At 40.5% G+C, this 14,739-nt stretch overlaps 1 protein-coding gene across 1 annotated transcript; it reads right to left on the bottom strand.

Moving 5' to 3' along the window:
- Positions 1 to 990: 990 nt before the first annotated feature.
- steep1 (STING1 ER exit protein 1) lies at positions 991 to 4,271 on the bottom strand. The gene is made up of 3 exons (XM_080437666.1): positions 4,005 to 4,271; positions 2,347 to 2,544; positions 991 to 2,148 (listed from the first exon to the last, which is right to left on the bottom strand). Exons 1-3 carry the CDS (start codon positions 4,134 to 4,136, stop codon positions 1,798 to 1,800), a joined length of 681 nt encoding a protein of 226 aa, XP_080293792.1. The 5' UTR covers positions 4,137 to 4,271; the 3' UTR covers positions 991 to 1,797.
- Between the last annotated feature and the right edge of the window lie 10,468 nt (positions 4,272 to 14,739).

Below are 14,739 nucleotides of genomic sequence, written 5' to 3'. Positions count from 1 at the left end.
GCAATTTATGAGGTTGGAGCCAAGCTATGGAGTTACTTTTATCTTTAGATAAGCACAACCCCGTAAGACTTGCATCTAGTTATGTTTAAGAAATGGACATTTCTGTACATTTCTTTTACCATTATGCCATTACTTTTTAACCACTTCAACCCAAGCATCCATATTCTGGAGGGAACATTAGCCAAAAATAGCCTATCTACAAGCTCACTACATGCCGCATTGTGAGCTTGTAGATCGGTTATTTTTAGCAAAGAGATTTGGTGTAGACAGAAAAAAGAGGTCCAAGTACAGAGACAGACGTAGGTCCAGTTTACTAGGTCTAGGGGTCTCGAGGGTTTAAGTGGATATGAATCTGTGGAAATCCTGCAACTGTTCTCTTTGTTCCAGTCTGTGACGCGAACAGCCTTTTTGCATGTAGTTGAAGCGCAAGGGGGCGGTTGGGGAGAGAGTCTGGCGACGCGAGCTATGTTAGTGCACTGACTGGCAGTTGGGGCAAACGCAGTCCCCACAACATCATTTACGATTCTGTGCCTATCGGTACATAACTCGGACGGTGCTTAGTCGACTAGCAGACCATCGGCCGGTCGTCGCGGGCACTCGCGCCTGGAGGCGCTCGGGCGCGACTCCTCGGCCTCAAGGTCTGCTGAATCGGCGCGCCTCCGTCATGGTCCAAAACTATACTTTATCGGCGAAAAAAAGTAGTCTGCGGTAGTTTGAAAAAGTATTGTCCCAAGAGGAGTCAAACCCAGACTCCCAGTGGTAATGGTTTTAGAGTCAAGTGATCAGCGAGGTGCGCCACTGAGGCCAGTTTTAGGTATTTGGGCTGTATTACAATGTGACGTCCTAACTCTTCTAATGTAGAGGAAAGAAGTCCCCGCCCGCGCGCCCTTCGGGGCGAGGCTACCCAACTACATGCAAAAAGGCTGTTCGCGTCTGTGACAGACCATAGACCAAGAGGCCACCCAAAGCAATGACTAGGCAGGATTTGAATTGAATCATAAAACTGTAGCTTTAATCTCGGTTCATGAAGAGCAAGAGCAGATACACCGGAAATAAAATTAGAAAAATGGCAGAGCTCTTTTGAAACAATTTATTTTACAAAACTATAACAAGCAACCATATATATGGCATGCCTCTGTCAGTCAAAAGTGAAAACGGTGGCACAAAATTTCAAATGTACAAGCACCCATAAACACACCCATAGAGATGTCAGAATGCCTTTTTCTTATTCTTTGAACCTGGTGTCCCTATTTTGGGCATGTAGTACAGGCAAACCTTGTTATACGTTAAAAAAAAGTATAGCAAAAACAGCCGCTCCACAAGCTCTGCTTGTCGGTATTTTCACGTGACACCGTCGCACAACGAAGTATGAAACAAGTGGTTCATGTCCTGCAGACACACAGTTAAGTTAACAGGAAGAGTGGGCACCTCAATGTAAAGCTGCCTATTTGGTCCAAAATGTAAAAAAAAAAAAAAACGGTTTTAAGTAATGTAAAGTACTAATATTTCTACAATTGCTACAAAATCTGTACAGCCAATCATTTTGGGCATAAACTAGAAGTTGAAGGGTAAATGCAAGTCTGATAATGATGTGCTGTGTGCATGTTCAAATCATGTATACTTTACAACATTTTGGACAAAATAGCTAATTTTATACATCGAGGTGCCCACTCTTCTTGTATCCGTTCCACCTTGTCAAACCACTGCACAAAGTTCCCAACTGAAAGGAGTCTTTATGCGTGTCAAAAGTCTGCACCCCATCCCACAGGAAGACTGTCCTGGGTATAGTATACTCTACTACTTGAACTGATTATCAATGAGGGTGCCTTTCATCTTCGCCTTCTTCACCTCCTCCAGCTCGGCCAGCTCTTGCAGCCTCTTCTTGCTCATCCCCTTCCTCTCCAGCTGTTTCTCGATCACTTTGGCGTTCTGGGCATAGGAGTCTGCCACCTCTCTGGCCTCGATCTCCTCCTCCTCCTCGTCGATGGTGGACACTGTGACAGAGCTGAATTTACCCATGTCTTTAGTCCGCTTCGTCATCATCACACGGACCTTCTTGGGAGCCTCGGGCTGCTTCTGCATGTAGACACTGGTGCTCCCGAAGCCTCGTCCGAACTTCATGACCGCCCCGTCCACGATGAAGGTGACCTTTGATTGAATTGATTGAATACTTTATTAACAGTTTGTAAAAAAAGAATGCACAGTGGCACAAGGCTTGTTTCCATTGGGGTCCTGTGTATTCAATTCATTGAAACATTTAAAGACAAACAATAACATACAATAATCTGCAAAAACATCATATAAGCTAGTGGTAATCAAAAAGAAAAATATGTACAGTAAACAGACCGGTGTGTTCTTTATCTGGTGCTGGTAGAAGAGCAGCAGGCCGCACTTTCCGCACTTCTTGCGGTACTGTCTCTCGATGCCGTCGGCTCTCTTGAGGTAGACGTTCTCGTCCTCCTCCACGTTGCAGAACTTGTGGGCGTGTTTGGCTGCGTCGATCACCCTGGACTTATCCCGGGGCCGCATGGGCAGCTTCTCCACCTGACAGTAGGAATGGACAATTAATCGGTCATCATATCGGTATCGGCCGATGTTAAAATGCAATATCGCCATTATCGGTATCGAACCGATATCAAAATAATATCGGTTTTAGCCGATATTTTATTTTATAATTATGTTTGAAGGTGAAGCTGAAAAAGCCTTTTGTGATGATGAAGGCTGCAGGCTCTATCAGTGTTTTCTGGGGAAGCTTTTAAAAGGGTCAACCATTTGAAACATTTTAAAATAAAAATACTACATTCAAGCTGTTTATGTTGGGATATGGGCCAACATTTCAATAAAAGTGCATCCCTTGTTTTGGAATAAAGTCGAGGGTTATTTTGCCATTTTTAATAAGTAGAAAACCTGGACTGGATCCCCGGATCCGGATCCAGATCTTCATAGTAAAATCAACAGGAAGTTGACATTTTTATAATAAAAAAAAACAGTACTGGGTTTGGTGATGCTCTATATTGCCTGAATCAGCTATGTTTGGGTTCATTTATGTGCTAAAAGAGTGACTTTGAGAGCTGTTTTACCGTACAATGTAAGTCAATGAGGAGCAAATTTTGAATTATCAATTTCTAATCAATGGAGTAATTATTTTTTATTTCTTGCCCACCTTTGGGGCTACATCATGGCAAGGTAACTACACAACCCAAACCTCTACCAAAGTGGTCTTACCCTTTAATGCTTTTTCAAATTCAGTGTTTATCATAATCTCAGAAAGAATTATTATATCTTTTTTTTATACAGAATGAGATCATGTCGACATAGGTTTATATCGGTTATCGGCCATAACAGCAATTATTATGTTATGCTCAAATCGGAACCTCTCCCTCCGCTATATAGCTCTGAGATGAGGTTCCACAGTCTTGGGAACCCAAGACTCTTGGGTGTCAAAAGGTGACGACACCGGCGAATATTGGCCACTATGCATGATTCTTACCTTTTTCCGCACATCATATCCAAAAAGTAAAGGTCGGCCCCCCTGCTCTCAGATGTTTCAATGTTTAGCGGCCAGGAAAATCTAAGCGATGGGTTGATGCAAGCGTTTAAATAGCTTGTTTAGTCAGCCTGTGGCCAGTCAAGCCCCGTCCGCAAACTCCGCATGCGCAGTACTGCTCCCGTAAGATTGCATCGGAAAAACATGGTACAGGCTGACTAAACAAAGTGATTTAAACGCTTGTTTCAACGCGTCGGTTAGATTTTCTTGAGCGCTAAAATGTAAAACAAGTGAGAGCAGGGGGGCCGAGCTTTACCTTTTGGATACAATGGGCGGAAAAGGTAAGAATCATGCATAGTGGCCACTGGCCAAAATTCACCGGTGTCGTCACTTGTTACCTTTCGGTACCCGAGACTGTGGAACCTCATCTCGGAGCTATATAGCGGAGGGAGAGGTTCCAAATGGGGCTATTATTATATCGGAGATCGGACAGAAATGTACTATCGCCCATCCCTACCTGGCAGTCCAGAACCAGGACCATCTGACCACACAGACAGTAGTAGACCTGGAGAGGCTTTTCTCCGTCGTCGTATTCCTCTCTGTCTCGGGTGTCGGAACACACCACGCTGCGGGACACGACCTTCGGCATGTTTATGTTAGTTTAATTTGAACTAGAAAGAGACGAAACGAACCCAAGCCTTAACAAAGCTGTTTGATAACGTCGTAAATAATCTCAACCCTACTAACAACAACCGAACATCGTCGTTGAGCTCACACAACGCTCTTCCGGTGTGTGTGTGTGCGTCGATGTAAATATTCCTGATTGTAACAGATTTTTGTTCCGTCAGTTCCGCTTCATCAGTTCCGCTTCTTCAAACCGTTACATTTACTCTAAAATAATGACCACTTGTCTCCGCCAACTGATACAGTAATCTGCATTCCGGGACTTATTTTTATGAAAAAATATATTTTAATCAATCTCTACGACAGTGGCTATATATCTGCATTGGTTGGAGGTGGGCTGGTCTCCCCACTTTAGGACAGCCTGAAGCTCATATCACAATATCTCCCCTGGAATTTAAAGTGGGAGAAATGTCTCATACTGGACACCCAAACACGAAGAAGTTAGGGATTAGACTGCAGATCAAACCGGATAATCTTAACACCTATTAACATTTGGAGAGTAGGCTACTTGAATTTCATATCCCTGTTAAATCAGCACTGAGGCCCACTGGTGTATTTCACAAAGCCATTGTCTGGTGATGTCAAGGTCAACTAGTGCAGACGGGTAATAGCCAGTTCTATAGGCGTGTTATTCGAGTACAGAGCCAGTGTTAAGTTTCTGCGTGACACCTTTTAAAATGAAACTGATATGACCGTGCCAACATTACAGAACAATTCACAACTAGGCCTTATATAAATTAGTCCAGGTTGTATTATGCACATTCATATTGCCTTTGTGTATATTGTCTGGATGCATTTCATAATCCCCCACTTCGGACCACAAGGAAATTCAAATGCTACATCTTTTGAGTGTTATCCTTTTAACAGCCATGTACCATACATTTCAATACAGATGTCAACCAATCTACTGCTAGTCTGATATGGAGCATAATAGGCAGGTCAGCGAGTTAAGGATGAAACTAGTCCAAGTCATATGTAGCAGATTTTCCAAGAATTTTATTAATCACATTTACATGAAGTACAAAAACACACAAACGATTGTGACTGCAATAGTGACTGAAATAGGTCTCAGAAATAGGTCTCAGTGACAGTAGGTGATGCACATCCAGTCCTTGTCAGTCTTCACACACGCCAGGCTGGGTCATGTCATCCTGTCACTTGCAGCAGCCGGTGTTACAGTTCTTGCCGCCCTCGCACACGCACCCAGACGCGCACTTAGCGCATCCAGAGGGACAGCATGGACAGCAGCCTGTAGGGGAGGGAGGGGGGAGAGCAGAGTGTAAGCTAGTTAGTGGATTGGCAGAGTGAACACACCTGTGTATTTGTGTAGTGTAGCCTACACGAAAAGCTACACGTGATCATTAAAGACAATTACAGCTAGCATTTAATTGATCACGAAATGCAGTTTCAAAGAAATAAAAAAATACTTTGAAAATAGCAGATCTACAAGCTATGTGAGCTTGTAGATCTGCTATACAAAGGCCAAAATGTATACAAATGGCCAAAATGTATAGGGCTGAAATAGTTAGTATTTTTTGTAATAATAAAAATCTACAAAGTAACTAAAGTTTCCAAATAGCCTAATGAGTAAAAAGTACAATATTTGCCTCAAAACAATATTGATTGAATAGTTTGCAATTGAAAGAGTTTGCCAACAACAGTGGTATGATTATACATTGCTGCTTAAAAAGATAAACACACAAGTAGGTGGCTGTTAAAATATCATCCTAGACTAATGCTGAATTCACAGCAGCTAGAAAATGATCAAGTTAAATTAAACTTGTGAAGTATTAGGAAGACTTACTTTTCTTGCATGAAGTGCAGTTGCAGTTGACGCAGGTGCAGGATCCTCCGCAGCTGCAGGTTCCAGCTACAAGGCACAGGAGAAAACCACAGGTTATTTCAAGTTTTAAAAAAAAAGGCAAGAAATGTAGTAAGTCAGTACAATTCAAGAGCAATTATAATACAATACTTTGTTTTTTTGATCACTCACTTTTGTTGCAGTCGCACTTGTCCATGTTGAGCAGTGTTCTCTCAAAGTTCTTTCAGGTCTTCAGTAACTGGTGTTCTTCTCTCTGGGTTGAGACTGTGTTGTTTGTTGTGACGATAACTCGGTCACGACGCAGCTTTTATAGCGTGCGGGGCGGAAGTGGACCGGGTGCAAAATTCGGGCTGTCTCGCGCCTTCTTCCCATGATTGATTCGCAGATGAATGATTGAAAGAGTTGTGCACACGATACTTAATGTGCCCAGTCTTTCAGTGGTGGAATTTTTTTAAGTAAAAGTATCAACTGGAACGTAGAAATACTCTGTTATAAGTCAAAGTCCAGAATTCCAAATTTACACTTGAGTAAAAGCACAAAAGTATTGGTATCAAAATGCACTTAAAATACCAAAAGTAGGCTTCTCATTATGAAGAATTTCACAAGTTTTCAAATGTATAAAACAAGTAAAGAATCTTTTGACAAAACAGCAGATCTGATGATGTGCTATTTTCAAATGGCCGAGATATATAAAGGGCTGAAGTGGTTAATGTATGTTTTGTAATAATAATCAATATTTACAAAGTAACTAGTAACTAAAGTTTTCAAATAATTGTAGTGGAGTATAACCTACAATATTTGCCTCTGAAATGTAGTGGAGTAGAAGTAAAAGTACTGAAAATTGGAAATACATCAAAATAGTGCTGTACAGTACTTGAGTAAATGTACTTAGTTAGTTTACACCACTGCGAATCTGTCTGCCCGACGGGGGCAGGCGGTCAGCAACCAGGCGAGATGGCATTTTAATTACGTAAGGGGGGGCTATTGACATGTGCATGGGGACAGTGGATTTCTAATTAACACATCATGGAGGCTAGAGGAACACGAAAACACCATTGATTGTATAACTATACATGTAGCCTGGGATCAAGGCTATCATAGTAGATGTGTTTTTATCGATTTTGACATTTGCATATAGATCTATAAAAGTCTGACTCGATTAAATACATCTATGGTAGTCTTGATCCAAGGCTATGCATATGGCTGCATATGTTTACAAGAGAACAATGGCCACATTTCTTCACGGTAGGCTAATATATACAAGAGATTACTTCATCCAGCCTACCCCCCCCCCCCCCCCCGCCCCCTATCCTGCACACATCACGTTATCCTACGCGATTGTGCAATCACATAGAATCCTATGGAAACAAGTCCCCAGGACTTTTTTTGTGTGTTATCCTTTCAGCCTAATTTGTCTGACTGTACCTTGTGCTGTTTACATTTCTGTATAATAAAGTATTCAAGCAATCAATCAATGAAAAGGCTTCTAAATCTATAACTTTAAAAAAAAAATATGAAATATTAATTCCCATAAATCAAATTCAAAGACTGTATGGGGAGAAGAGAGTTCTTGAGTTTTATTTTTCTTTGATACAGAGGCTCTCAAGCTACAATAATTTAGTCAGCGACGACAGCTAGTATCTGTTGTTTTGCCCCGTGATTTGGGTTGTAATGTGTGCACACACACCACACACTGACTGCACACGGTACACATCCGTTCAAAGCTCTATTGTCATTTTTCAGGGGGCGCGCCAGTGTTGCCATGTCTGCTTATTATTATAAGCGACTTTAGGCTTGTTTTTCTTGTAAAGTTGCTTGTAAATATTGGTGGGTATATTGTGGTTTGTGATTTTTTGGACTTGTTTCTAAAGCTTATTTGGGCTTGTTTCGTTGTTGTTTAAACCAGTGGTTCTGAAACAACAACAAGGACCGGACCACCAGGACAGGACCCCTTGATGTAGGATGTAATATAAAAAAAAAAGATTGAAAACATATTTTTTTTGCCGATGCATATGTTTAAAGTGCAAATTTTTGGACTTGTTTACATAGACCTGTTGCTTATTTCTTTCACAAATCTGGCAACACCAGGGCGCTCCCTCCCTCCCTGGTTGTGCACTCGGCCGGTCGGCCACTCATGGTCACTCTACATCGAGAACGGCCCGTGAGCAGAGATAAACAAACACAATGAATTATATGACGATAACAATGGTGACTTTGCGCCCAGCCCCGCAACCCCGTTGACTTGGCGTGAATAAGCAGACATGATGTAGTAATGTTCTAGAAACTCACGTGCGACCACATGGAATATGCTTGGTCATTGTGTGTTGCACACGGACACGGTGTGTGTATTAATAATAGACTAAAAACTGCATAAATAGCAACACAATTATATAGGCTAAATTTTTTGGGGGTGCAGATTCGCAGACATAGGCTAAATATATAGACAAACAAAGTACAAAGTAGTATCAGGAGGCTAGTAAGTCAGTGTATTATGGCTAATTTGTCCACATATTGTGTCCACACATCCATATATATATATATATTCAGTAGTCTTAAATGACCTATAGGCTATATTATAGTCTTAGGTCATTTAAGGCTACTTGAATTTGAAAGAATGAATGAATTGAATCAATTAGAACATAATTTTAATATGCCTTCCATCTGCTCTATCATTAAGAGTTAAGAGAGAGAGAGAGACCTCACATCTATCTAGATGTGGATTTTCAATTAGTAGCCTAGACTAGCCTAGGCCCTAGCCTAATAGGCCTATGGGCTATGGGGAAAAAAAGGTTATAACTATCATTGAAACAATGAATGCTGTCAAGTATAGCCTAGTAAGTAATGGTTAAAATGGCTTGTATCAAAAACTAAATAGCACAATGTTGATGACACGTTGACACATGATACAGAGCTGGCGTCAGTGATGCTGTGTCTCAAGTTTCTGACGCCGCGTCAATAGCTTGATACGGTACCAAAAAAATCAGTACTCAGTGCAAATCACAAAGTTTCCTCTAAGACATAAGACACCATTTATTTCGTGTGCAAATGATTTCCTGGAATGAACCAAGCTTCCTTGAAATGAACGAGTCCATAAACTGTAAACTGAGGTTTAAGCGGCACCCAGTGGACATCATTGCAAACTGCAGTCAAGGCATATTATCTATGCAGTGGTTCCCAAACTTTTTAGCTCAAGACCTAAAAGAGAAATTAGATGTTTGCCCGGTACCCAAACTAGTGAAAATAGCAGATCTACAAGCTCACATGGATTATTATGTTTTAAATATATGTTTTGACATTTACTCGTGACCCATAAAAATGTGTCCACGATCTACAAATAGGTCCCGACCCACTGCATGGGAAACTGTGACCTAGAGAGACTGTAGGGTCCGTGTAGAGCATTTCTCTTATGGGATCTTGTGTGATAATCGATTGTAAGTTTTAGATTTCAATTTCAGGCTTTCGTGGAGATTGGAGACCTAAAACCGGGCTCGTCCGGGATTTGAACCCGGGACCTCTCGCACCCTAAGCGAGAATCATACCCCTAGACCAACGAGCCTGTTAATCACGGTCAAGAGTCCATTCCAAACAGCGAAGAGGTGATTAACTAGTGATGTGGCAAGTTTGTACCAAGTCTGAGTACCAAAGCGGGTTTGATCATCCATACCCTGTGGTTGCCACAAGGATATACTCAATTTCTTATCAAATAAAAGCATAGCCTTGCCTACAATAATTATACCTGTATTTAAAACTAGGCTACTGCATTATATTACCTGGAACAATAGCAAAAAAGGACGAATAGCATAAAAAAATAAAGGTAAAAGTTTAACAACGGTGTTGTTACACTGTAATAGCAAATTGTTATACCAGTAATAAAGTGTAACAACACGTTGATACTCTGTATCAATATATAGCTTACCCTACAATGTTAGTGTTATTTTGCGCTAGCTGATGGGGCACTCATTTTTTAATATTAATATCATTTTAGGTTTGATAATCATTATTGGTTATTACACTGTACTATGTTAAACGTCCATCCGATTATTACTGTCACCAATAAAAGCAAACTCTTTAAATATACTGTATCCCATTCAGGGCCGGATACAGAAATTATGAACTGGGGGGGCATTAATAAATGGATTTTTTTTTTGGGGGGGCCCAAAACCATTTGGGGGGTTTTCGGGGGCCCCAAACGGTTCTGCTTCATTTTTCTGTGTGTGGGTTTTGCGAGCAGTCGGCCCGTCACAGTTCCCCCACCCCCCCGCTTCGGAGAGACACTAAGCGATGCGTGTTCAGGTGGGTCTAAAATGCTGCCCACGGTGCCCACTTACAGTCTATGGTGCCCACCCAATCAAAATAAATAAATGTTACATCAATATTTTATGATAAAAAAATTATTATTATTATTTTTTTTTTTTTTTTTTTACCCCAATTTTGATTGGGTGGGCAGGATGCACGTTTGGGTGGGCACTGCCCACCCCTGCCCCCCCCTAGAACCGGCCCTGATCCCATTTAGTCAGCAAACTTGGGTATTCCTACAGGCTACACACCCAATCCACCTCCTCCCTGATGAGCACTCACATAATATGTGACCATATCCTGGCATGGCCAGACTAATATCACTGCGTAATCTGCTTTTTTATTTTTCTTCACTGGCAGATTCGTCTGGTTTTCAGGCTAATTTGACCCAAACAGTCCACCCACTCTACCAACACTTTACCTAGTTTCCTTCTGTGCAGAAAGGCCATGTTTTGCAGTAGCTTTGTTCCCACAGTTATACACACTGTAAATATAGTAACCTCCACTTTCACACAAGACATCCAGTCTGTACTGTTTAGTATTTGTTTGTGTTTGATAAGTACTGTAGAAAAGACACAGTAAAGGTTGTCTGTCAACCTTTACTGTATGTGACAGCCTTTACTGTATGTGACTATGTTGTAACTCTGTTATGAACAACCTTTGAAAGAGGAATAGATCATACAAAGGGTTTGTATGATCTATTCCTCTTTCAGATGTGAAATCACGAGGGCTCTTTCACAACTTCCTTGTATGATTGTTAAGTTTTGGACTTGAATTTGTGCTTTCATGGAAACTGGAGATCTAAAACTGGGCTCGTCCGGGATTTGAACCCGGGACCTCTCGCACCCTAAGCGAGAATCATACCCCTAGACCAACGAGCCAGCTGTCAAGGTTAAAAGAGTCCTGATTATTTCTTACGGAGCATAACTCAGGCATTCATCTTCCTCTTTCATGAAACAACTGCCGGTGGTCTACTGTGTAACTCAAGACCACATAAATATGTTGTATTTTTCCATGGAACATTGCACCACTGTGCTTCTCTACAAGCTGCTTGAAAAAAATAATCATACTGAGTGAGACTTCAGTATGATTTTGTCAAGGAACTGTGGACAGGATCAGGATGTTGAGGCAAATTATTCAGAGACACCTGAGTAGTTCTAAGGTAGAAGTTTATTACATTATTTTTAGTAAATTAATGCCCAACTTGATCATACAACAGTGTCACACAAAAGTATCAGAAATTGTATATCTACATATCTACATTTTATTCCACAGTTTTGCAGAGACACAGCACATACAGTTACCAGCAATATCTATACTAATATAGGTCAGTGCTTTCTTGTGGGTTTTTCAATTGAAGCAATGATATTCTTCCACATCGTCGCCTTGCTAAACTAATGGCCTATGTCATTTTCTTTAAGTTTCTTTAAATAGACTATTTAAATAGAAATAACACTGTCTGTCAGTTATGTAACATAAGAGATTTAAATATGTTTAAATAGGATTAAATCTGACTTACTTACTTACTTACCCCAGTTCAAATATGATTATTTTGGGGGGTCCCCAGTTCAAATATGATTATTTGGGGGGGTCGCTGCCTGAAAAGGTTAAGAACCACTGCTAATTAGCTTCAGCCTATACCTTTTTTGGTCATAACAATGTAATATTTATTATTGTTGTTAAAAAAATTGCAAAGTGAAGTACAGTATGGATGCTGAACATAAAGATCATATGGTGTCAGATCTTCTAAAACAGACTTGTTCTAGTACGTACTGTATGTACCGTAGCTCAGTTTATTAAGATGGATTTAGTTGAGTTGACAGTACATTTGGGTTGATCACAAACAACAGCCTGAGGGGGTTCTAAAAGGCATAGGGACGTTGTTGTATCGATCCAGCTTCGGGAGGGGTTTCAGCTCCAGTTTCTCATGAAATTAAACAGCTTCATAGTGGGAATCTGTCATTTGAACAGGTTTATGCCATTAATGCAGGAAATCCCCTTCCAGCCCCAGCCAAACTTCCATTACAGTGTCCAATTTGGCAACATATTATTATTGCTCTTCACTTCATCAATACTGTATATAAACTCAGTAATAGATCTTCATTTAAAATAACAATATAAAACAATACAGAATCTAGAAACAATACAAAATGTGTATGCGTCACTTTCTATAAAGGATCTAAAAGTCCCTCATTGCACCACTGGTAGGCTAATTGTTAATATTGTATGTGGCAAAAAACAGCAGCAAACTTCAGCTGATGTCATTGGCTGGTCTTATGTGTAGATTTAGTGCAATAGTGCACTAATCTATTCTAATCCTCAAAGGACACATCTGGTGTTTTCTCAGGTTTGGTTAATCCATCATTGTCAAAATGTGGCTAAATCCAAAAATACTAAACAATGCTTAATAACGGCTAAAATGACAGATGGTTTGTATCACTACTATCTATCATATAGTATCACTCTGTGTATTTGCTACTCTGAAAATTGCCATAACAGTTGTTATGGGGGAGGGAAGGGTTTCAAAGATTCTCCGTTATGTACGAAGAACCAACCATTCCATCTTCACCATCCCTGTCACTTGTTCCATACAGTGGGACTACAGATAAATCCCTCACTTCAATGCCAATAAAAGTGTCAGGTGCAGTAGGCAGGAGATGATTGCCCCAACCTTTGCAGGCCAGTGACTGAAGGACAGAGACAGTTGTGGAAAAAGTACTCAAACTTAAGTAAAAGTATCAATACAACATTGTTATTAAAAAGTCACTTGAGTAAAAGTACAAAAGTTTTGGCATCAATATATAATTAAAGTACTACAAGTAAAAAGTATTCAGAATGTCCCATTTTCACAAGTTTTCAAAATGCATAAAAATCTTTTGAAAGTAGCAGATCTACAAGCTCACCGCGACGCGTTGTGAGCTTGTAGATCGGCTTTCAACGGCTATCTACTGAAGTGGCTAATGTATATTTTGTAATAATCAAAATCTATAACTATTAACTAAAGGTTTTCAAATAATTGTAGTGGAGTACAATATCTGCCTCTGAGATGTTATGGAGTAGAAGTGAAAATACTCCAGTAAAGTAAAAGTACCTGAAAATTGTACTTAAGTACAGTACTTGAGTACATGTACTTAGCTACTTTCCACCACTGGACAGAGAACCCAATCAGATAGTCTGCTGCAGCTAATGAGTCATTGATTGAGCACTGCTCCAATCCCACCAGAGCTGAGTGTACTCAAATAGCTAAGAAGATTGTCTATATATATTGTCTCACAGATAAGGGAGACCTGCTGGGTTCTGGTAAATTAAAGCGGTAGCCGACTCGTTAAATAACATTAAAACACCCCTTCTTCTTTATTCTCCGAGTAGCTACCCCCTCTAGAAAATAAGTTGGTCTTGTCCAGCTCTGGTTTGTCACTTCTGTGTCTAAAGCAGCACAAATCTGGCAGGTGTTCAGTGAAGGGAGACAGATTTTGACAACAATCTGGCGCCCTTCACAGAACACCTGCCAGACGTTCTGCAACATCTTGGTAGATATATTTACACTACCTCCCCCTCATCACTTGACACGACAAAACAAAGCTGAAATAGCCTGCTGGTAGTAGCAAAGTTTCTCACGCTTTGGTTGCCTAGGACTGTTGTTGGGTGGGTGTTTTTGAGAGAATGGGGGGACCTGGGGAAAGAGCCACAGGAGAGGGGGAGGGGGAGATCTGCCTTGTTTTGAAACACAAGAGAGTAACTCCCCTTATAAGATCATTTAATGTAGCAGCATGCAGCAGATACATTAAATAGACTAAACTAGATATTGGTCCATTTTAAATTCCAACCATAATGTTAAGAAACTAGCATACAACATGTTTTATTTTCCCTACATGTATGTACTTGCAATTATGGTTTTATGGTACTCTGCATACATCAGTTAAACTTTCCAGTATACATAACTTTACACTTTGATACAGATAAATCCTAAAGAATAATTCATCAACATGAGATCTGTTTTTCGGCTTGTTTTCAATGATAGCCTGAAGCTTATGGAGGTGAGTTTGCGAATGTTGGAATGTTATTGATTACAACCTCCAGAGGGGCTGGGAAGATACGAGTCATGAATGTGTAGATGGATAATGCTCTTCTCTCCTGTAACTTCTGTAAAATTGTGCCCTTAACCACTTCTACTTTTTTTTAAATAGTGAAAATAGCGCAAATAGCAGATCTACAAGCTCACAACACCATGTTGTGAGTTTGTACATAGACGTAGGATGAAGTGTCAAATAGGGCTTAAGTGGTTAAGCAAGGCACTTAACTTCCATCTGCTTCAGTGAAACTTCTGTGGGAATGGGCGGGTTGTTTTGAAAACAAGCTGTGTGTCCATGTTACCCATGGATACTTGGCAAGTGGAAAGGCATTTAGCATCTTGCCACAGGTCCGGGTTCACACCAGGTTAACCCTCTGC

The sequence above is a fragment of the Gymnoscopelus braueri genome, assembly GCF_963280865.1.
Source record: "Gymnoscopelus braueri genome assembly, chromosome: 9".
NCBI lineage: Eukaryota > Metazoa > Chordata > Actinopteri > Myctophiformes > Myctophidae > Gymnoscopelus > Gymnoscopelus braueri.
Note: the sequence above shows the minus strand (reverse complement) of the source record. Positions and strands in the feature narration are given on the sequence as shown.